Source organism: Silurus meridionalis, chromosome 6 (genome assembly GCF_014805685.1).
Source record: "Silurus meridionalis isolate SWU-2019-XX chromosome 6, ASM1480568v1, whole genome shotgun sequence".
NCBI classification, from domain to species: domain Eukaryota; kingdom Metazoa; phylum Chordata; class Actinopteri; order Siluriformes; family Siluridae; genus Silurus; species Silurus meridionalis.
In genome coordinates this window covers 19,670,312-19,694,296 of record NC_060889.1, presented here as the reverse complement: position 1 = coordinate 19,694,296, position 23,985 = coordinate 19,670,312, and the positions used below count along the sequence as shown (strand labels likewise).

Genomic DNA, 23,985 nt, shown 5'->3' with positions numbered 1-23,985 from the left:
TGCATTAGATTATAAAGGATCTCCTCCCTACAGTTGCCCTAGCCAGTTGTAATAAACATCTGAGAAGAGAGCACAAAAGTCTGTGTGTTTGGTTTGGATGTGCAGTGATAGAGAGGAGTGACCAAGACTCAGTGGTGTGTGTTCTCGTCCCTGCTGGTCGGGGTAAGTTTACTATTAAAGTATTATAAGAATATATTTAACTTGGATTTGTATGCTTCAATGAGTATCTACAATCTATTATCTATCTATTTTATACAAAGAATCTTGAGGGAAGTGCAATATATATATTTTTTTAATTAAAAAAATAATTTTGTGCTCCACACAAAGCTTAAGTAAAGCATTTTGAAGGCTCTTCAGGTATCAAGAGTCTTCAATTGCTGCTTACAGAATTAACGACTGACTGCCCAGTGTTACTGAATCCTTCATAATTCTTCAGGATTAGTTTATTTCATGATATGCTTTTGCAGTGTGCATGTTTTTTCAATGAAAACCATGAGTTTTTCGAATGACTGACTTGCTGAACTTATATATTGAATAGTTTTGCTTAATAGTCTTACATTTATTGTACTGTATATAACAGACTACATTATATATATACATCTATACTACATTTTTCAATTGTGGTATTAAATAGTTTAATTAATATTATTAGAATTATCTGTATTAGGATATGCACTAATTTTCGATTCAATGATTCATCTTTCTATTTCTAGGTACGAGTAGGGAGCTGGTCTCCCCAAACAGATCCATCTCGAATTTTCTTTTCTCTACAATTCTAATACAGGGTGAGAAAATCATGATAACTATTTCTTTTCTGTAAATATGCAAAACTGCATAAACAGTGTGATGTAAAGAGAGATTATATACTTTTTTTTTTTTTAATAGACAATGAGTAAAATGCAGCTGGCTGTGGAGGATTATCAGGACTCTACCAGACGTGACTCGGTGGTGGAGGTCCAGGGATACGTAAAGGAGTTCACGCGCCACTCTAATGATGTTCTGCTTAATTTAAATGAGCTAAGACATCGCAACATCCTGACTGATGCCACACTTTTGGTGGGCAGTGCCCGGTTGCACGCTCACTGTGCAGTGCTCATAGCATGCAGGTCAGTTTGCAGGCATTGTCAGGATACATGGGCCATTTGCTTTCCCTCATACTCCCTCCCATCTTTTTTCCTTTCCCATCCTCCTTCCTCTGCTGATCCTGTTTTCAGCACAACACCTTATTGTTTGAAGATATTGATGTCATTCTTTATTCTCATGAGGCCAGTTATATCTGTGCAGGTTTCCATTATTATTTGCACTGCAGTTTTATTACGTATTTTGAAGGAAATTCTGGTCTTGTCAGAATATATATATATTTTTTTCATTCAAATTTAAAGTGTTTTTTTTTTTGTATTTCTTTCATATAATTTATTTTTGTTTGTGTGTGTGTGTCTTATTTTCTTTTTCTCTTTCCTCTCAGTGGCTTCTTTTATTCCTTGTTCTCCAAACACAAGACTGGTGCTGTGGGAGAACGAGGGGTTTCCCTGACTCTGCCAGAGGGGCTAGATGCGGGCAGTGTGGCATTGCTGCTGGACTTCATGTACACATCCCGCCTTCCTCTCAGCCCTGGCACCGCACCTGGAGTGCTCGCTGCTGCCACCTATCTGCAGATGGAGCATGTTGCTGACACCTGCCGAGCTTTTTTACAGAAGAGGTGAGACATGAACATGTCAAATTCGGAGAGCTTGGAGTTCAGAAAAGTAAACTAACATATTACCTTTCTGCAAAATCATGCAGCATATATTTACTGATGCATGAAGCACAAGAGTACAAATCACTGCTACATATACAGTAGAATACACCATGGTATCCTCCGGTTTGAGTTATACTGTGTTTTTATTTGACTATTGAAAGCTAAACCCTTCTGTCCCTTACAGTGAAAATATTTGTGTAAGCCCTCATCTGGTGGACCTGGCATCCAAAAACACCCATGTGAGTTTTACCGTCAGCACAGGTGGCAGATCACCTCCAGGCCACGCTTCTTTCTCCTCCTCCACTTCTAGACCTGCAGTGGACATGGAGGAGCCCCGCTCTGCTCAAGCCAGGTGAGAGAGGAAGAAGGGAAGAAAGCATGAGATGTTGTATGACATTTTGGATCTATATGAATGACTAATTTTAAAATATTTTATTTGAAATTCACATTACATATGTTTGACTCCTATGTAGAGTTCTTAGTGAGAGATTAAATTCAGTAGAGGCAACAAGATGCAAAAGTCCTGCTCCCAGCTCTGAATCACCAGCCTCTGCAAATACTCCATCACCAGGCAGTCCCTGTCAGTCCAGAGGTCAGCCTAACTCACCTGCTGAGTCCAGTGGTTGTAGTCTTTCCCCTAAACTAAAGGTACACTGACATTGTATATAAGTGTTTACATGTGGCTATGTATTTAAGTGTTTAACTTTTTTATTTATGTGTGTGTGCGTGTCACTTATTTCTTTACAGCATCGTTCTTCTGAATCCAGACCTACTCCTGACCCAAAGGCTTGTAACTGGAAGAAATACAAATATATTGTCCTGAACCCTCTATGTGCTACACATATTAAAGAGGAAGGGCCAGGGGAGGAGTGCCAAACTTCTGACCACTCTTCCTCTTCTAGCGATAGTGATCAGGCAGATGTAACACCCAAACTGTCTGATGAGGCATGGTTACCTGCTGGACATGGCTTAAAGGATATGTAAGTTCAAGTGATGGAATATATGATATAATATATGATGAAATATTTATATGTATATATAAATGAGAAATCAGCATTAGATTATTAAAAAAAAATGTTTTTTAGACAAACCCCTTCATGGCCTACCAAGGATTATCACCACACACAGCAGACACTTACAAAGGACCACCAGCAGCTACTTCCCAGGATAAGAGAGGTACAGACAGCACAGTCTTTCTTTCTAATAAAATATACTTAATAAACTAAAGTTAAAAATGAATTTGCATGAAAATATTTATTGTATTAATCGTGTGCAGTTAATTGTGATTGTGTAAAAATAACAGAGTCTGTGATCTCTTGTTGTCCCTAGATTTCTTCTCTCTGTATCAGAGCCCATTCCCCCCTTTGCTAAACAGCACCAAACAGAATATCCATACATTTGGAAAGCTTCCAGTCAAGCTTGAGAATCACTCTCCAGTGATTTGTTATTCAGGAAATCAAGGAAACACAAAACCTACCTGCTCAGGTAAGAGGCTACATCTCAGACAATCATTTTAAATGTATTAACAATGTTTACCAATGTTAAATACACGTTTTCTAATGACACATTGTACATCATTTTTTTTGCATTTAGCAGATGTGCTCATTCATCAAGAGTGACAAAGGATAATTGTTAAACTTTCACACAAAGTTTCATTTCATCTTAATTTAAACCACCCTGCCTTGTTTCTACATTAATATAGGAGAAAAGCCATACCGCTGTGATGTGTGTGGGGCGCAGTTTAATCGTCCAGCCAATTTGAAGACCCATTCTCGCATTCACTCAGGAGAGAAGCCATATCGCTGTGACACCTGTGGTGCTCGATTTGTTCAGGTAATGAACCACATTCTCCTGTTACACAGTGATTTTATTATATTTAATCTGTGATTTTTATCACTTCTCCGTCCCACTATTACCAAAAAATAATATGCATGTGCTTATAAATAAATAAATACATAAAAAAAAACTATTATACTTCAATATTACAGTTACCATGATGTGTATACAGAAAAACTACAGTAGAGTAAACACATCCACAATGATTCTATTATAAAATCTAGAATGCAAAAAAAAGCATAAAAAAGCATCGAGTATATACCCAGATCACTTACTGTTTTGTGTGTGTTTTTGTGCGTCTGTGTGTGTGTCTGTGTGTGTGTGTGTGTGTGTGTGTGTGTGTAGGTGGCTCACCTGCGTGCCCATGTTCTGATCCACACTGGGGAGAAGCCATACCCATGCCACACCTGTGGAACACGTTTCCGTCACCTGCAGACACTGAAGAGCCACTTGCGCATTCACACAGGAGAAAACCATACAGTGTGAGTATTTAGTAACACACATGCAGAGTCACACTTAAGATTAGTAAATTGTTTTTGTGTTGTACTATTTGTAAAATAATCAGCTGTATTATATTTGTACAAAAGAAGAAAAAATATAATTATTTAATATTTATTTTATATGTTGTTTTCCTCTGTTTCTTTTCTCCATATGTATCAGTGTGAGAAGTGTGATCTGCGTTTTCGTCATAAGAGCCAGCTGAGGCTTCATCTGAGGCAGAAGCATGGTGCTGTTACCAACACCAAAATACGCTATAAAGTCCTGGCTGATCCGTACCACACTGGACCAGCCATACTGCAAGCCTCCTAAGGGTCAACCATTTTTACAATATCTTTTTCTACCCTGTCAAGTATTGGAGTATTTTTTATTCCATTCAGGTTTATCATAACTTCCGATCTATGCCAAGGCTTACAAAACTGCTCCATTTGAAACATTATGCTTGTTTTACAAAATGAGGTGGAGTGTTGCATTCCTGGAAAGCATATTTACATCAAAACAGAAAAACACCTTCCAGAAATGCTGTTCTCCTGCGCTAGACGTGCTGAATATTATTAGTAATCATATTTTTCTACTTTTTTTTTTATTATTTATTTGCCTGGCTTAGTGTTCTCTTTCTCACTTGGTTTTAAAAATCTGTGGACAAAAGACAGAGACGGCACATTAAAAAGAACAGAGTGTTAGGTTTAATTATTAATTACATTATGAAATTAATATTACAGTGAATCAACAGTAAACTGCAAACTTTACAGCTGTCTGAACTACAAGAAATATTTCACTTCTATAAATTACAATTCCTAAAGTAGTGTAAATGGTTTGTGGAGGAATGTGGTAGGAGTTTAGATTGATATAAGTGAAGTAGGTTGGGTAATAAATGGATATGATTTTAAGAAGGAAAATGGGTGAAATATTGACATGTGAAGTGATGGACAAGAAAAGTGTGATGAAAGGATGTGTATGTTTAAGAAGGATAAAGAAAGAGAGTTCGGGTTAGAGTGTGAAATTGTACTTTTTTGTCTGTAATGTGGAAGAATGTGTATGCAAGTAAGAAAAACTATGCTTTAGGTATTTACTCATGTTTGGATTTACATTTAAGTACGTACCAGTTTGTTTTCTTTTTCTTTGTGAATAAGAGAACATTTATTTGCTTGGTTGTATCTCAGTAAGTCTCTAGTTGTCATGTTCTCATACTTATTGATATTTTCTAGTTACTTATGCACTAACAATTATTTTGCCAATACTAATTCAAAAGGCCTGGAGCCTATAGTAACACTGCTATAGATGTTGTCTTGAATCCTGGATTTGGTAAGAACTCGATTTTTGATTGAAGGAAGCTATATTATGTTGATGTTTTTGATTGTCTTGGAGTCCAAGCAGGCCAAGGACTCAAACAAGCCAGACAGAATAAATGTAAAGGTTGATGCTGTGGATGAAGATATTATTGACTTTGTCAAATCTAAAGTTCTTTTGCTGGACAAAGACAAGACTTATTTTATATAAATTAAAATTAAATTAATTTCTTTAAATTGGAACTATATTGTCTGTGGTCATTGTGTGTGTACTGTATCAGTCTGTGGTCACTGTACTTGTAGATATGAGAATCAAAAAATGTCTATGCAAGAATTTTCTGAAAGGGTATTAAAAACATACTTCAACAAATCAAAGTACTGAATATATTTTTTCAGCAGAATTAATTTACACTGATCCAAACATAATATGTTTCATGAAATTATCAAAGGGCCAAGGTCAAGTTTTGAGTCATGTTGCTTTATCTCTGAACCTAAAAGACTTCTCCTCCTCATCCTTCCTTCCTCTGATTAGATCATCTATGTTGTATTTTTGCACATTTTCTTTCCCAGTATTCATACCATTAGCATGGCTGAACTTGTTTCTATATCATATTGTCTTCCTGAAGGAAATATACTAAATGTATTATTATTATTATTATTATTATTATTATTATTGCTCTTAATACTACTACTACTACTACTACTACTACTACTACTACTATTAATCATCATCATCATCATCATCATCATCATCATCATCATTATCTTAAAATAAATGCTAAACATGCTTGTTCATGGGTACTTATGTCCCAAAGCTATATCAAGGCTTTGCAGTCTGTTATTAAACCTATAAAGACCAAACACAACTGCAAGGTCTTGTTAGCTTTGGATTGTTTTAAGTCAAGTCAAGTTAAGAAGCTTTTGTCATTTCAACTATATAAAGCTGACAGTACACAGTGAATTCACAGTTTATTTGTCTTGCAAAACGTTAATAACAAATAAATCAATGACAGCTAAAATAAAAGTGAGATAAAACACTAGATATGTAAAACCAGACTTGCAGGTATGTGATAATATTCACTGCACTCAATCAGGATACTATATATTGCAGTCAACCTGTGGCTTCTTAATTCATTAATGATAATATTAATTTTCATTTTCCATTCCATTTCTATGCTGTCATCCAGACATTACTGGTATTATAGTACATCTGATGATGCTTTCTCTGCCTGCTGCTGACCTTAGATAAGAAAAATTCCTACTACAAAAATCCCCTTTCTGCTCAAGCCAGTGTTATAGGGACAGTGATTGCCAAAGTAAGCTGCAATCCAGGGAACTGGGCAGAGTTCCTTCAATTGTTTCTCTTAGATGAAAGATAGAAATACAGTAATGTTGTGTGAGAGAAGAATAGCCATATTGTCTGGTAGCTGTCTGATTACAAGCCAGTTCTTCCATAAATGCCACTTTCATTTACTAAAGCTATGACCTTGGAGTGATCATTATAGGGCTGAAACAATAATATCGATAATAATCGATAATGAAATTTGTTGTCAACAAATGCCATTATCGATTAGTTGGGTTGCTCAAATTACGGGTTAATGTGACAGCAAAAAAACACAGCTACTTGCGAAGAAAAATATTATTTTCTCCCCCTCCCACCCGCAGGTAAAATGTATAAGTAGTTTTATTTTCATTGCATTGACTGTTTCTTCACGCTACTCTGCTTTTTTTTTTTGTTTGTTTCATTTGCATTCCTTTTGAATATGAATAAAAAGAAAACCGAGAAAAAAAAATTATAAAACATGTTTTGTTTTATTTGAGTTTGACTTTCTGTGTAAATGATGAACATGGACATGAACAAGGAACATTACATTTGTTGGCCAGTGACGGAGTATCTGCTTTCATGATTCAGCTGAGGAATTTCACAAGCAAATGGTCTTTGTGTGGTGCTGAATATTTTGTTTCTTGAAGTGCATCATCCCAGTACATGCCCTTTCACATGCCATTTCTCTGAATATTGTACAACAGCAAACTTATACACAGTTTTAGCATATCAACAGCCACGTCAACAATATATTTCTTAAAATTTTAAACCACTTAGACTGTCATTAGTCTAGTTTTGGATATGTGGTTTTGTACCTGATGTCTACAAGTCTAATATGTCATTTCATACTCAGTTTCAGCTTTGCATTCCTACAAATACTGGATTTTTTTTAACAAACACATGCAGCTTACCCTAATATTCTGCTAATAACAAGGGTCAATTACCAATTTGTGCACAATCTGCATTTTCATAACCTCTTTTAATGGTTATTCTGCTACTGCAGCTAATTTATTAATTGTTTATTTAATAAATGATCACATACCATAAATGGTCTAGAGGGCCTCCCAGATAATAATATCCCGTAAATATATTCCGCATATATCTATCTTCAAACTGTTCATTTAACTCTTTGATCAGTGATGGGCCCACTTTCACTTGTCCCAAATACAGCAATTAATTACAATATATGACTGGACCAGGACTTGTTGCCAGATCTTGGGCCACATGTGGCCCATGGAATAGACATATCCCAGCCAAATGTATAACTTTAGCTGGCCCTATTCCTATATAGAACCAAACAAGTTGGTTTCACAAGTCAGGCTCAACAAAACCTTAATCTAGTCACTTTTTTATTGTTTTACATTGAAACAAATAATTTAACATTTTAACGAAAAAAACAAAAAAATAAAACAACAACGCTCTAATTTCAATGCGATATTTAAAAAAACCCTGGAACATCCATGGTTCAATTCATAAACAAATGGCATTGTGCACACAACTCAATATCTAAACCAGTCATAAGTCCATTAACCTGTTGTAAACTTCTGATGATCTAGTCTCTTCATCCACCATCCCTCATCCCACATATAGCCATCTTTTAATGGTGTGCTTCCTTTTCTGAGGCCGCAGACATCAGGCAGTTACTCCTACATACTAACTCTACAATCCAAAAGAGCAATGTCAAACTAAATATGTAAATATATATATTATAAACTCGGTTAAAGTATTCTAAACCATTAACCAAACCAATCAGCTAAATCACAAGTTTACACACTTTCAAATAAAGAAAAAAATATTTGAAAATCTAACAAAAAAGGTACAATTTTGAGTTTGTAACACTACATCTTCTTCTTCTCTCGTCTTCTCCCATTAGGGGTCGCCACAGCAGATCAACCGTCTCCATAACCCCATGTCCTCTACATCTGCCTCTTTCAAACCAACTACCTGCATGTCTTCCCTCACTACATCCATAAACCTCCTCCTTGGCCTTCCTCTTTTCCTCATGTCCAATCCATCTCAATCTCGCCTCCCTCACCTTGTCTCCAAAATGTCCTACATGCGCTTTCCCTCTAATAAACTCGTTTTTAATCCTGTTCATCCTCATCACTAACAATAAAAATCTCTTCAACTCTGCTACTTTCAGCTCCACCTCCTGTCTTATAGTCAATGCCACTGTCTCTAAACCATACAACATCGCAGGTCTCACCACAGTCCTATAAACTTTTCCTTTCACTCTTACAGATACCCTTCTGTCATAAATCACTTCTTCCACTCTTTTCCACTCCATCCACCCTGCCTGCACACTTTTCTTCATTTCTTTAACACACTCTCCATTACTTTGCACTGTTGATCCCAGGTACCTGAACTCCTCCACCTTCTCCACCTTTTCTCCCTGCAACCACACCACTCCACTGCCCTCCCTCTCATTCACACACATGTTCTCTGTCTTACTCCTACTGACTTTCATTCCCCTTCTCTCCAGCGCATACCTCCACCTCTCCAGGCTCTTCTCAACCTGCTCCCTACTCTCACCACAAATAACAATATCACCCACAAACATCATAGTCTGTGGAGACTCCTGTCTGACCTCGCCCGTAAACCGGTCTATCACCACTGCAAACTACTATGAGGTTAAAATTGCAAACCCAAGAACCATTGCGCTTTTCTAGATGCGACCCTATTGGTGGATTTTAAAATCTCTCTCTCTCTCTCTCTCTCTCTCTCTCTCTCTCTCTCTCTCTCTCTATATATATATATATATATATATATATATATATATATATATATATATATATATATATATAATTAAATTTCCCTAATTTTTTTCCCATCTAAAATAATCATAATAAAAATTATTGGTTTGATGAAACCTTGTTGATAAAGATCATTACACCTGCGTTACAAACAGGAATAGGGAAAACAGCTGTGTGTATGAAAATATTATCACCTCACTATTAGAAATTACATTTTAACTGTTCAATAAGGCTGCCACACAAATGGAGCCCACAGATCTATATTTTACATTTGGCCCAAATATTACACTTAACAACTGACCCATGTCTTAAGACTGTTCCATCTCCACCAAAAACCGTCCATGTTCATTTTACATGTCTCATGCCAGTGACAAAGGATCAGGGTCTTTGCTACCTGTGTGCTTTCACTCCAGTGTTACATAAATTCTCTGCTGTTGCTTCCCTAATACTCTGCATTGCTGAAGATAAATATACCTTTGCTAAACTTAAAGGAAAACAATTTATAATTCAGTGTAAATTTAAAATCACAGAAAAAGAGTGTAAGTAACAATGACAGGTGAGTAACAATGGCATTCATTTTTCTTTCTTCTTCTTCCGGCTGCTCCCGTCAGGGGTCACCACAGAGGATAATCTGTCTCCAAAATAATAGCATTCATTTAATTTAGCTAAAACGTTTTTGCAATGAAAAAAAAAAAAAAAAACAGTTGAAACAAAACAAATGCTGGTAATACAATACAAACTGGAGGCAACTGAGTATTGCAACAAACATAGACTGATGTGACTGTGTAAGGCCTATGTTATTTATTGTGGCTATTTATTATTCCTCTTTCTTTCTTCTCAACTTGCAGATACAAGAAGTTGTGTTTATTTAATATATTAACCAGATGCTGACCGATGTTCATTAAGTTAACAACATTAATTCTGCAGCTTTTGTTGGCAAGGTCAGTTGTGTCCTTTATATAAATATGCAAGCATACTTAGCCGCCTACTTATTCTATTTGATCTTGTCCTTTCGGCTGCACCCATTAGGGGTCACCACAGCAGATCATCTCTATCCATACTACACCTCCCTCTACATCTGCCTCTTTCCTGTCTTTTAGTTAATTACACTGTCTCTAAACCATACAACATAGCAGGTCTCACCACAGTCCTATAAACTTTTCTTTTCATTCTTGCAGACGCTGCCAATCTTCTCCTCCCACTCCACCCTGCCTGCACTCTTTTCTTCACTTCTCTAACACACTCTCCATTACTTTGCACTGTTGATCCCATGTACCTATACTCATCCACCTTTACCACCTCTTCTTCCTGCAACCATAACACTGTACTGCCCTCCATCTCATTCACACACGTCTTACTCCTACTAACTTTCATTCCCCTTCTCTCCAACACATACCTACCATACCCCACCTCCACCTTGAACCAATCTGTCAATCCTACTGCAAGGGCACTTAGCCACGGGTGCATAAATCCCTTTACATTAATACTTAGGTTAAATACAATTACTTCCTCAGATGTTGTTTTAAAAATAATTACATAAATAAATAAGTATCAAACACGTGTATTTGAAGAAGTGAGGATAACGCTATGTGGTGCAAATGGCAATATACTGCTGTACTGTGAGTAAAACAGTAGAGGGCATAAGAGGGTTTGTAAATTTGTAGAATTTACAAACAGGAAACAGTGGCTTGTTATTTTACTCTGGTTATTTTACTCTGGTTTTGACTCCATTTATAATAGTTAAGCTTTCTTTTCAATCTCTTATGACTGCTATGTTTCCTCACATATGAGCTCATTACAACTAGCAAATGTTAGTCTAATTAATTTGTCCTGCTTTGAGCACAGGCTTTTACACACTGCATTCAAGAGGACAGTTAAACAGACTATATGACATTATGTAGGGTTTGAAAAGCGTTTATGAATTGTTTAGTATTTGCAAGAGCAAGTGGGAAAAGGTTTAGAATGCGTGTGTCTCTTTTGGATGTGTACAAATTAGGTAATTTAGTAATCATGACAGTATATACATTTTAATATTCGCTGTGTATTCATTATTCTGAATTAATAGCAACAGTAAATTAGATTTGCAGGCCATGTATAAACAAACTAGAATGACTTGACATAGACCACGCTGAATGATGAAAAAAATCAAACAAATTAATTACTGTAAACTTCAGTACATATCATGCCAGTTGTAAGAGTTAATCATTTTTAAATGAGAAGATTTTAGTGAAAATAAACTAATAAGTGATAATTATTTTGCCATGCTGTAAACTGCCTGACTTTCCATATCAGTTTTCACATCTTGGAGCAAAAACAATTATCAAATGCAACAGAATGCAGGGGATAAAAACAGGTAGCACATGTACAGCTTAAGAGTTCACATTTTAATTGCAGGAGTAGCATTGGCAGATACTTATAAAATATTTTATTTGGAAGGATATCATCTTCTGAAGTGATAAATTCACACAACATTTCAATCTTGTACAAATATTACAGTTTATTTAAAAAAACTAAACTAAAAGTATAACTTTATCTATATAGCTGGCTGGCTATAAATACTAACTTGTAAATTGTAAATACTAACTTGTATTAGTGATGGTGTGCGTGAATATGTTTGAATACAAAATAGAGATATGCAATCTACTTGTTATACAGTATAGTGATTTGAAAATGGATTATTTTATTACAATATGTGCCAAGAACCCACACATAAGGAACCCACTATAAGAGAAATAGTTGTATATTTTATTAAACATATTGCATATGGTAAATTTGTTGAGACCCATTATTGTTATACCCACACTTTTCCCTTCTTTTTGTCTTGACCTGGGTCTTGTCCACAGCAGCCTTCTCCCAGGCCATGGTGGTGTGTGGCAGGCAGGTTTTTGTAAACAGCACGGCTGTAAGGAATGAAACAGAGACTGAGCTGCAGGTGACGAGCCAGTCTGCAATAGGCAGCCAATGCCAGAACGAGCAGTGGGGTAACCATCAGGAAGCCCACAATTAACAAAGCCACACAACCTCCATCAGTCAGCTGGTCCAAGCAGTAGGCTGATGTTCCCTGTGGACGCACCTTAAGAAGAAAGAGCATGGTCATGTAATTAAAGGTAACAAATTGTACTTTGCCATAGGAAATGCCATTATAATGCCCTATCTAAGTTAGACCAATCAGATTCATTTATGTATCTCATAAGATGTGTGTTATTTGTTCCATTATACATATAGGTTTACTTTACTTTGTTTGATCTACATCTACACTTTTATACACACACACACACACACACACACACACACACACACACACACGCACACACATAAAGCTTGCAATATTTATACAATTTTAATGCACAACATATAAGTGATATCTGTCATCACTACATCGCACTCTTGTATTTTGCATTTCTATTAGATTTAGTGTGGTTTGGCATTTGACTGGGAGTAGATAAGGAAGAATGTTTTTAAAGGAGAAGTTAGAGGATGAGGTGTTGCTGAAAGAATGTGCTTCTGAAGTGCAGACAGACAAGGAACAGACACATGGGTTTCAAATATCTGCTGCATTATCACATTCACATTAAGACCCTGGCTGTAAAGGCATCACTGACTTTATGAGTGCTATAAGCTGGTAAGTTGTTTCAAGTTGCCATTTAAACCCCCACCCCAACCCCAAAAACCTTAACTGGAAGATGTATAGTCTCTTTTAGAAAAGAAATGTCTACAGTATTGCCAATTATGTGAATTGTTTGTAAACATAAAGATCTAGTATCTGCATAATTTTGCTGAACTTGAGTGAGATAATTTAACATGATACACTTCGACTGAGTGAAGAGTTATAGAGTAAAAATGTGAGAGAAAACATGATACTCTTTCCCAAATTCCTTTGGTATGTCCCTCTAAAGGGGGAATGAACAGATAAGCGTAAGGAGAGAATGTAGGGTGGACAGGGCAGGAGGTGAGCTGATAAGACTTCTATAAACCCATCTGTGCTTGCTTTTTTTCTCCCTATGAGCTGGTGCCATGAAGTCCCTTGCAAATGACTCTTTGAATCTTTGTAGTAATCAGGTACTGATTTTTTTCTGGGGTGGTTTGATACTTTTGATTGTACACTGTAAAGATGTAAATGTCAGTCTGTAAACAACTGTTTATTTTCTATTGTGAACCCTCATCTTGAAGCATGTCATATAGAAAGCAAGGATATAAAGGCCTTGTTTTAATCAATATAAACAACCTCTGAGATCCTTAATTTAGAATACATTAGTGTTTTCTCAAAAGGCTATAAAATGTAAGCTTTGTGCATTCAGTGTACAGCAAATGTACAGCTAGTTTAGATCTCTGTGGCCTGCTTTTAGCCTCAGCTTCCTTTTGTATCAGCTTTTCTTCTTGCTTAATGATTTTACTAATCTGGTGTCCTGAAACATATAAGGTTGTGGTAGCCTGGGAGGAGGAAAACATTTTTCTAGTTTGACCTATAATAACTGAGGATGGAAAGAGTTAAAAACTCAGTCTGTGCAACAGTTTAGGCTGTTTGAAATTTCTCTTATTTGGTTATCTGTTTGACCATCTAAAAGTGGATCACTTAGTCATTGGAGCCCCTGAGGAGTCTACGGTGGACCCCTAGGATGATGTGACCCCTACTGCCCTCACTAATGCTTGTGTTTAAACAGCTGCCAGAGATTAAGAGTTTATACACCAACAGGGAGAGACTTAACATAATCTTGATTTTTTTTTGTGGTTTAAGTTCTAATTCGTCCTAATGTCTTCAGTTGTAATATGTATTGTTAAATACTTACTGTGGAGTGGCACAGAAATCCGAACATCACCATTACTATGACAGGAGTGAGGATCAGGCCAAACACCAGAGCAGCCAGGCATGTGTTAATAGTGGCTATCACAAGGTTCTGGGCTGTTACAAGTACTGAACATGCCCAACAGTCCAAAGAGCCCCTCAGCTCTAGGGGAGCTTCACAACCTCCACCCACTGGTGCAGAATATGGTGGAGGTACCACCACTCCTAAGGTGCTGATGGGTGTCCCATCTGCAGATATGGAGGCCGTGGAGCTGCTGTGCTGGAGAATACCTTGCTGCTGGTGGTGGTTTGGTGGCAGTTCCTCAGAAAGGTCGAGCGTCTTATGATGAGCTCCCTTCTCCAGGGTGCCTGTCATACTCATGGTGACCTGCATAGAAGAAATAAATGAAATTGCTATTATTATAGAAATCCCCCGCTTTATATTAAGCATTATAATATTTTTTGGTTATGTGATGTCTAATATATTGAATTATGCATAAACCATTATTATTTAAACAGATTATTCTTCACTTTTTAATACTTGTGTGAGTACATAGAGAGCATTTACTTCAGTATTGGTCCAGAATAATGTTTAGATAATGAACATTAATATGATAACATATTGGCAACAAGATGCTAAGAAATGTCTTGTAATATTATATTTAAATATCACCTGCATTTTTTCCAATTTAGCATTGTATAACAAATTGTATTATCTTGAGATATAGATCAGTAGGAAAGATATGCCTTTTAACAGTGTTGATAAAATAATGAATCATGATAGGATAGTATTATACACTGTTACTAGCCACAGTTGTGGGGCTGAGTTTTTTTTAGTTCTTCAGTACAGCAATCAACTCATCCAGGTCCAATATTAACCAATATCATAAGCCGTATTAATTTCAATAGCATACATAATAATTGCTCTGCTATCAGATTAAAACAATTATATGATCTTCAGCCAGTGAAAACAATACACTTTCTTTGTTTGGAAACCTGGTAATCTGTGTGTTTGTATTAATATTTGTAATTATTGCAGTTGGTTAATTTATTGTTAATATCATTACATTCTGTATTGCACTTTACTTTTGATTAGGTTTATTGTCCAATATAAAACACTAATATGATCACATAGTAGTAGTAGTAAATTACTGGCAAAAGAAATTCAACGTTAGCAAAAGATTTTGCTCACTGAGTAGAAAAATGTTCAGGTTTTTTTATTTATTTGTTTATTTAACAGGGACAATACACTAGACACTGATACACTCTGAAAACCGATGCCATGTACAATAGCATAAAGCTAGTTGGCAGCTTTCAGACACAGGTAATAAATAAATGTTACCTTTAATGAAATTTATCTTTTAAAAAAGCAAAGAATACTAACTGACAGTAACTAAACGTAGCATCTGGCATGCTTATAAAATGCCTGTGGGTTTGTCATACATTTAATTTAGATTACATAAAGTCTAATGTTAATTCCTTTTTGGAAAAATATAGTCTAAACATCCAATCAATGGCAGACTGTAGTTTACCTTAAAAAAAAAGAGAGGTAACATACAAGTAAGGCAGCTGTAAAGAGCCATATATACATTCTGGACAAAGGATTTCCTGCTGTTGTGTGTTTATCAGTAGCATGTAGCAGGAAGTGGCACTCTAAATCTGAACACAATATTTTTTACTTTTTTTAATGTGTTCCTGTTCATGTCTGCCTTTCTGGGAACCAAACAATTGGATTTTTAATTTTGTATGTTTTTTTTTTTTTTTTAACACACATAATTCACATAATTTGTCAGGTTTAATGGGAAGCAAAAGGTTAGTTTGATTTTTTTAGGTTTTATTTTACTTCTGCAGTTTTTCCACACATTGAAAAGTAGAATTGCATTTTGAACGACCCCACACACCCCTCGCACACACTCTTCACCCCTATCCTCAGGAAAGAGGTTCCAAAGCATTTGGGCCCCTTACATCCAGAGTGTGCAACAGTTTTTTCCTTTAAGCCATCAGGCACTTTAACACACAAAACTGAACTGGAACTGAAACTCACATGCACACACTCACTCAACAGTGTGTTAGTAAGCTGCTACAAATCTGAACTCAAACACACACTCAATACACACATCCATGTGTTCAGCACCACTCATTTTATATTGAATTATTTTATTATAACTATATAACTCTTTCCATGCTGTTTTGCACATCTACTTGATCACTGACTTTGCTATTTTGCACAACTTTTTATGTTTACATTTTGTTTTTATATTTAAAATTACACTGTTGTTTGCAGTGTAATTTTGCACATTTTACTGTATAACTTATTATACAGTAGGTTTACTAGCAGCGCTTTTTGTGTTTTGTGTATCTGTTCTACACTGTCTTGTGTTGTCTGTTTGCACAAGGTTGTGCACAATGTACCTTATGTAGCCAGGACAAATCACGTTTGTCCTAGCTTGTGTTCTGCTATGTAGCTCTATGTTGTATGATGTAGCTCTATGTCGCTTTTTGTAGCACCAGGGTTCTGAAGAAGCATTGTCTCATTTCACTGTGTAGTGCATCAGCTATATATGGTTGAAATGACAATAAAAGCTTTTTGACTTGACTTGACTAGAACATAAACCTTGCTTTGGTTTTGAAGGGTTTCTATTGTCATCCTTCAGTTTTCATTCAGTGAACGCTTTGAGTATTCAACTAATTGGCAGTAATTTCCACAAGTGTAGCAATATACACCATTATAAATTCCAGCTTGCAAACTAGTTGCACATTTAGATATATGATATTATATTTACATTGATTTTTTTGTACGTTCTACTCTGTACAAACATGCAAACATACATAGGATTACAAAAAATGTTAAGACTTCATCATTAAATTAATCTTTATAATTGAAATTGACCCCTAAAACCTCTGACCTGGTAGTGTAAATACTTCACATTTCATTAGAATTAGGTCCGATAGGTGGCCATCGTCTGCACTTCATCATGATCCTCCTCTGGAAGCACTCACCGTGTGGTATGAGGTCTAGTTGTCCTCTTCTAGTTCTTTTTGGTTTACCCAGTAGAGATTCCTTTAAGTAAATCCTTGATAATACTCCTGTGTTCAAAGGTGGGTAAGCCTTTCTGTAAAGATTTCTGACTAGAATTAGATCACACTGGTGTTACTAATGCTAACTTAGAAAAGAAAAATACTAACTTCAGCTTTGCTTTGCTTGATGAAGTTACAGGTATTTGGCTGTATATTGTTAAAGTGTTCCTTTTTCTTTTGCTAATGTAAAGTGGTTAAGAATTAGTCTCTTAAATCATTAAACTTTCTTAGCTTCTTCTCTCCCTCACCTCAGAGCCGATTGAAAGCTGTATGTGGTCAGTTGGGGAGATATACTGATGCTTTTCCCTTGCCCCTCAGCTTGCCTACCCTGTAAGACCACCTCCTTCTGTTCTTAAAATTGTTAGTCTGTGGTGTGTCTTGGGACATTTTGTTTATATAAAGAGGTTGGGGCAGGAATTTTTAATTACTACTCAATGATTTGTAAGGTAAATTAAGATTTACATAAACATTTCACACATCTGTATAACACATTGTATAACATTGTAGCACACTGTATAACAGCAAAGTCTAATAAAGATAAAGAAAATATGTTTTCTTGTTTAAACACTTGTTTCCGGCCTGTCAGTACATAACCTTTTTTTTCTCTATATATAATATTATAATGGTTATATATGCTATTTGTTTAAGTAATTACTCATTCAGATTTGAAACTGGGTTTATAAATCCTGATGATTTGTAAAACTAGTGTAAATTGCTGTAGAGAGCTCTGTATGAATTATTTGCATGCTAGCCAATTTATTAAAAATTTCAATCTAAACCCTGGAGAAAAACAAACGAAAAACAATACAATACCCTTTCTTTTGATATTCTCACCATCATTTGATCTACACTTTTTTTGTATATACACTGTTCAGATTTCCTGTTAGCACCAGACAAATTTTGTTTGTATCGACTGTCTTTGTTAGTTTTTTATGTGAGAGTAAAAAAAGCATCCCTTTATACTGTACTGCCAAAAAACATGGGGTTTGTTTCTCTTTTTTTTTTTTTCTGGAAATGCTCATAATTTAACGTATTGATGAGAGAAAATGGTGAAGGTTCGAACTCTTCCCTTCTCCTGAACCGACTCTGTGATTTGAGGTCTAAAAGGAAATAATCTACTTCAGGGTTTGCGTCGCCCTCATTCCATATTCAAAAGAAGTGCATCATGGGAAACTTACTTCTATTGTCTATATCTATTTTCTTCGTTTTCGAAAATAAAAGACTACGTCGTTCAGAAACACGTGATTTATTAGGAGTGTTTAGATTGTACGGTTTTCCATGTGAATGTGTGTGTAATAAATGAGAAATGTCACTCACCATGATGGTAAAGTGTGTGTGTGATGGTGACAGCGCTCCACAGTCCGTTTCCAACTCATACTTACCTGGCAGGGGAGATACCATGATCAAGAAGGTGGTTCACCCAGGGCGAGGCTCAACCATTGCACTCCGGTTGTGCTGACCACTGCGAATTCCCCAAATGTGGGAATCTCGACTGCATAATTTATAGTAGTGGGGGACTGCGTTCGCGCTCTCCCCTGATTTCACTGGTGAAAAAATAGATATGTTCATAATCTTTATAGGTCAATGGATCGTCAGAGTATCGTTTTTTGTTTATTTTTGTTTTAAACTCTGTAACACATCACTTTTCAATACACAATTATACAAATTTATTCCACATTTCTGCTCAGTTCTCACATCCCAATACAGCAGACCAAAACACCATTTAAACTTAAGCAATTTCCCATAAAGTTTCTTTTAACAAGCTCTTTATGATTTCTGATGATTAATATTCAGCTCTTAAAAACAGTGACTTTTTTCCTTTTTGTTTAAAGGAGATAAACAGAGTCTCTCTCAATCACAGCTCTTATGATGAAATTGATAATGTTCAGGCCACATCACATAAATCTGTCCTTCATGTATTTCCTCCGCACTACAGCTGCCTTTACACACTCGAAATTTCCAGATTTTACAGTCACTGCACCAGTCACATTGTAGACTGACTGTAGACTACAATTCACATAGTAGTTTAACTATGTGATCTAATTTAGACAGTTTGACACTTCTAGAACAACAGAATACAATTTGATAGTGTAGCTAAGTTAATTCTTTTTTCTAGCTAGGTAGTAATGACAAGATAAATATACAGTGCATTCAGAAAGTATTCAGGCCCCCTTCACTATTTTACATTGTGTTATGTTGCAGCCTGATACTACAATCGTTTAAATTAATTTATTTTCTCATGAATCTACACCCAGTAGTCAAGTCAAGTCAAGTTTATTTTTATAGCGCTTTTCACAACAGACATTGTCTCAAAGCAGCTTTACGGAAATCAACATTCAAGGTGAATGGTGTGAATTTGTCCCTGATGAGCAGCCGTGGCAACTGTGGCAAGGAAAAACTCCCTTAGATGTTATGAGGAAGAAACATTGAGAGGAACCAGACTCAAAAGGGAACCCATCCTCTTTTGACATCAAGAGTTTGATCATAAATCTTTCAACAATACAGAACACTGGAGAGTGAGAACTAACATGATTACTGGAGTATAAGATTATAAGTGATGTTCTTTCTGCAGTCTTATACAGTCTATATGGTTAGTAGCTCCGAGTTTTATAAGCTCAGCATTTGTGATCATCACAGATCCAGCATCAGCTTCTCCATGCCAAAACCTTTAAACACTCCAGGAGGTCCAATGTCAAAACCACACATGTAGTGGGATCCAATTGGCACTGGTACATCTCTAGATGGTTCGGTATGTTTGTTATGTTATGTTAAACCAGCTTAATGCCTGTCCCTGAATGCCAATGTAATTCTGTAAGCGATTTAGGAGGAGATCATAGTCTATAGTGTCGAATGCAGCACTAAGATCTAGTAAAACCAACAGCGAGATGTAGCCTTGGTCTGAAACTAAAAACAGGTCATTAGTGATTTTAACTAGGGCAGTTTCTGTGCTATGATGGGGCTTAAAACCTGACTGAAACTCTTCAAAGATATTGTTCTCTTGCAAATGGGAACATAACTGGGCAGCGACAATCTTTTCTAAAATCTTAGACATAAATGGGAGATTTGAAATTGGTCTGTAATTCGATAGCGTGTTTGGATCCAGATTAGGTTTTTTAATGAGGGACTTAATAACTGCTAACTTGAGGGATTTAGGGACGTGACCTAACGATAGTGAGGAGTTAATAATATTGAGAAGAGGTTCACCAGCTGTATATAACACTTCCTTCAATAGATGAGTTGGAATGGGATCTAACTGACATGTTGTTGATTTAGCTTTGGTAATAACATTATACAGCTTTTCCTGTCCTGTACATGTAAAACAGTGTAGATGTGGAGTTGTAGGCGAGATAATGTCAGGAGATGCTGTCAGAGGCTGGACCTCCAATTTAGTTTTCCTCCATTTTCTCTCCAGATTACGTGCTGTTCTCTTGAGGGCATGCGTATGACTATTTTACCAAGATGCAGGTGCTTGTTCTCTAACATTTTTTAACCGGATGGGGGCAACAGTGTCTAATGTGCTAGTGAGGATAAGGTCTATGTTGTTAACCATTTCATCAAGATTATTAGCAGTTATGGGTTTAGTGAGAAATTGAGATAAATCGGGCAGGTTATTTATAAATCTGTCCTTAGTGGTCGGAACAATAGTCCTACCAGGTCGATTACGTGGTGAAACACGGCTAATCTGCTCTACCGGTAGTGTGTACAGTATGAGATAATGGTCTGTGATGTCATCACTCTGAGGTAAAATATCTCAGTACCCCACTGTGGCCATTGTGCTCTTGGCATTCTTCAGTGCAGCAGCTATTGTTTTTTTTACCCAGATCCTTACCTGTGTCTGTGTCTATGAGCTCTGCAGGCAGTTCCTTTAACCTCATGGATTGGCTTTTGCTTTGATATGCATTGTCAGCTGTGAGACCTTCTATAGAGAGGTGAGTGCCTTTTCATATCATGTGTAATTAATTTACTTTACCACAGGTGGACTCCTATCAAGGTGTAGAAACATCTTAGCAACTATCAAGACAAATTGGAGGCACCTGAGTTAAATTGCAAATGCTTTTTGCAAATGGTCTGAATACTTTTGTACATGTGTGTCCTTTTTTATTTTTTATTTTAGACATTTCTAGAATTCTGGTTTTACTTTGGCATAAAGGTGGACTGAGTGTAGATTAATAAAAAAAAAGCATACATTTGAACAATTGTATAATCAGGGTGCAACATAACAAATGTGAAAATAATGAATGCACTGTATATTTTGGTACTGTAGGTTCACTACAATAGAAAGTCTCATACATTGGTAGGTAGGCCTGTCTTTGTTTACCTACATTATTGCCATTTGGCAGACACCCTTATCCAAAGTGACTTACAAAAGTGCTTCTGATGTCTCATCAATACATACATTCTAATGATGGCTCATCAGAAAACATACTAAGAACACGTCTACCTAAAACAATAGAGAGTTATTTTAAGTGCTAATTCCATTATATATGGGTTTAAAAAGGGGGGGGGGAGAGAGAGAGAGAGAGAGAGAGAGAGAGAGAGAGAGAGAGAGAGAACAAAATGATGAGGAAAGGGGGAGAGGCAGATGTCTGTAACTTACTACTGTGGTGGAGAAGAAAATTGTCAGGGTCAGGAAGGGATGAAAGGATGCAGGAAGCTACAAAAGAAGAAGAGATAAATTGATAGTTTTGGTGAGTAGGAGAGAAATACTAAGAGTTAGATGTAAGACACTAGTAGGATAATAATGAATGATAGCAAGCAATGATCTGAAACATGGAGCAGGGTAGTATAGATGTATAGAGAGGGAAAGCTGAACACCAGGCCTGTTGTGGTTGTGCATCAAGGGCAGTCACTGAAGGTCAGTGAAAGGGAATGCAGAAGGGAAACGCCTGCAAAACATGATAGATACTTTCCTTGAAGACCAGGACTGTGGTAGACATGGGCGTAAATTTCATTTAACAGTAGGGGGGGACAATAAATATAAAATTTCTCATGAGCAATTTTTGAAGGGGACACAAATAATAGTCAAATTGTACTTATAAAGATATGGTTTAGGTGCACTGAAAAATTATCTTATGTCCATGTTCCTTTTCTCTGTCATTTTATCTAGTCTATGACACTGCAAGGCAAGTTTATTTATACTGTAGCACAATTCATACACAATGGTAATTCAAAGTGCTTCACATAAAGAAAGTAAAACTATCATAAAAAATAAAAACAAGGAATTAAAAATAGGTTAAAAAAATTTATTTTAAATTAATTAAGACACTTAAGAACAGAATAGAAATTGATTATAAAAATACAGTGTGATCAGTTCGGATGTAGCACAGTGCTCATTTAGTAAATGCACAGATAAACAATATGCTAATTGTGTGTTAATGTTAAATTAACATTATACCAAGTCGTCCCAAATAAAACACTGCATGGGAAACGGCTTTGGTGTGTTAGTTACAGTGCACTATGCTACAAGTTATTGTAAACAAGCTAACGTTAAATAGATAAGTCATATTTTAATCGCTAATAGAGCAGATTCATGAGAAATTACATCGATAATCAGCATTTTTGCCGCAACTAATTTATGGATGAGTCTGCATCAACTACATTAAAGAGAATCACTTTATTTAAAGTGAATAAAATACCCTAGTTAATGGAGTTAAACATTAATTGAGTTGCAGACACACACCTGAGTCGTGTGAGTAGAGTAGGTGAGATGAACACACACCTGACTTGTGTGTGTAGAGAAGGTGAGATGAACTGGGAAAGCAGGCAGTGGGTCAAACCACTGTGAGCAAGGGGAGGGGGGGGAACTCAACTGTTTCTAAATGCAGTTATTTTTTTTCTACTTATAAAATTATTTAGCATACATATATTTTTAAAATAATTATTATCGGGGGGGGGACAATCCTCGGATGGGGGGACATGTCGGGATTCACGCCCATGATGGTAGATGACAAGTAGGTTGATTGGAGAGATAACAGTAGAGGCTTAAAAGTCAATTAATGAGACATGGTGAGAGGTGTAGACAACATCTCTTACACAAGAACAGATCTGCTACACCTGCTACTTTTACTTGAAGCATGGGAAAAAGCATAAGCAGAAGAAAGAGCAGCCAGCAAATTTAATCAAACTTCCATGTTGAAGTGATACATTATTAATTAATATTAGGATAATTGGTCAATGTGTATGTTCAATCAGCAAGAAAAGGAGGAGATAATAATAATCCAACTGTTCAAATCACTTCATATATTTTTAGCCTGAGCATAAACATTTTAACTTTACATGTGTTTATTGTACTGGAAATGTATTTATCTGGCATTTCATAAAATGTCAGTAATCGTGTTAGTGCTCAGTTTTAGTTTTGGTGATGTAATTCAGTTTTAGGAGCATGTCCCAGTGAATGACAATTGACTCAATTGACTTGTTTTTAACTTTTCCCATTTAAAAAGCCAACATCAAGACACTCGGAGTGTAACACAATGCTACTGTTGTTTTACTATTTGTGTCTACTGTTTCACTTTAGTGAAGCAGAAACTCAAAAAGAATCCACTGAAGTGTCACAAAAAGAAACTTTTCAATCTCTGTATCTATTTTAACGTCATAAAACATGTCATGATTGTGTAGCTTTTAATTATTGGGCAGTCAAACTGCTTTTGCTTCAGCACGAGGAAAGAATATAAACATGAATATAT

The 23,985-nt window shown here is 36.2% G+C and overlaps 2 protein-coding genes and 1 non-coding gene across 5 annotated transcripts; 2 read left to right on the top strand and 1 right to left on the bottom strand.

Annotated features, from left to right (window-relative positions):
* The first annotated feature begins 27 nt into the window (after window positions 1-27).
* bcl6b (BCL6B transcription repressor) lies at window positions 28-5,731 on the top strand. Its single transcript, XM_046851932.1, has 12 exons — window positions 28-162; window positions 714-785; window positions 886-1,106; window positions 1,466-1,699; window positions 1,923-2,090; window positions 2,212-2,386; window positions 2,486-2,718; window positions 2,824-2,914; window positions 3,088-3,223; window positions 3,441-3,571; window positions 3,920-4,054; window positions 4,235-5,731. Exons 3-12 carry the CDS (start codon window positions 889-891, stop codon window positions 4,382-4,384), a joined length of 1,671 nt encoding a protein of 556 aa, XP_046707888.1. The 5' UTR covers window positions 28-162; window positions 714-785; window positions 886-888; the 3' UTR covers window positions 4,385-5,731.
* Window positions 5,732-11,915: 6,184 nt separating this feature from the next.
* On the bottom strand, window positions 11,916-18,020 carry tmem88b (transmembrane protein 88 b). Of its 3 annotated transcripts, XM_046850713.1 has the most exons (4): window positions 17,222-18,020; window positions 14,226-14,609; window positions 12,460-12,511; window positions 11,916-12,338 (listed from the first exon to the last, which is right to left on the bottom strand). In XM_046850713.1, exons 2-4 carry the CDS (start codon window positions 14,601-14,603, stop codon window positions 12,187-12,189), a joined length of 582 nt encoding a protein of 193 aa, XP_046706669.1. In that variant the 5' UTR covers window positions 14,604-14,609; window positions 17,222-18,020; the 3' UTR covers window positions 11,916-12,186. The 3 variants fall into 3 exon arrangements, with proteins under 3 accessions (XP_046706669.1, XP_046706667.1, XP_046706668.1); XM_046850711.1 differs by having other exon boundaries at window positions 11,916-12,511; window positions 17,222-17,883; XM_046850712.1 differs by having other exon boundaries at window positions 11,916-12,511; window positions 17,128-17,231.
* Window positions 18,021-18,673: 653 nt separating this feature from the next.
* LOC124388189 lies at window positions 18,674-18,837 on the top strand. Its single transcript, XR_006926371.1, has one exon. It is a non-coding gene; the product is annotated as a U1 spliceosomal RNA (small nuclear RNA).
* The last annotated feature ends 5,148 nt before the right edge of the window (window positions 18,838-23,985 follow it).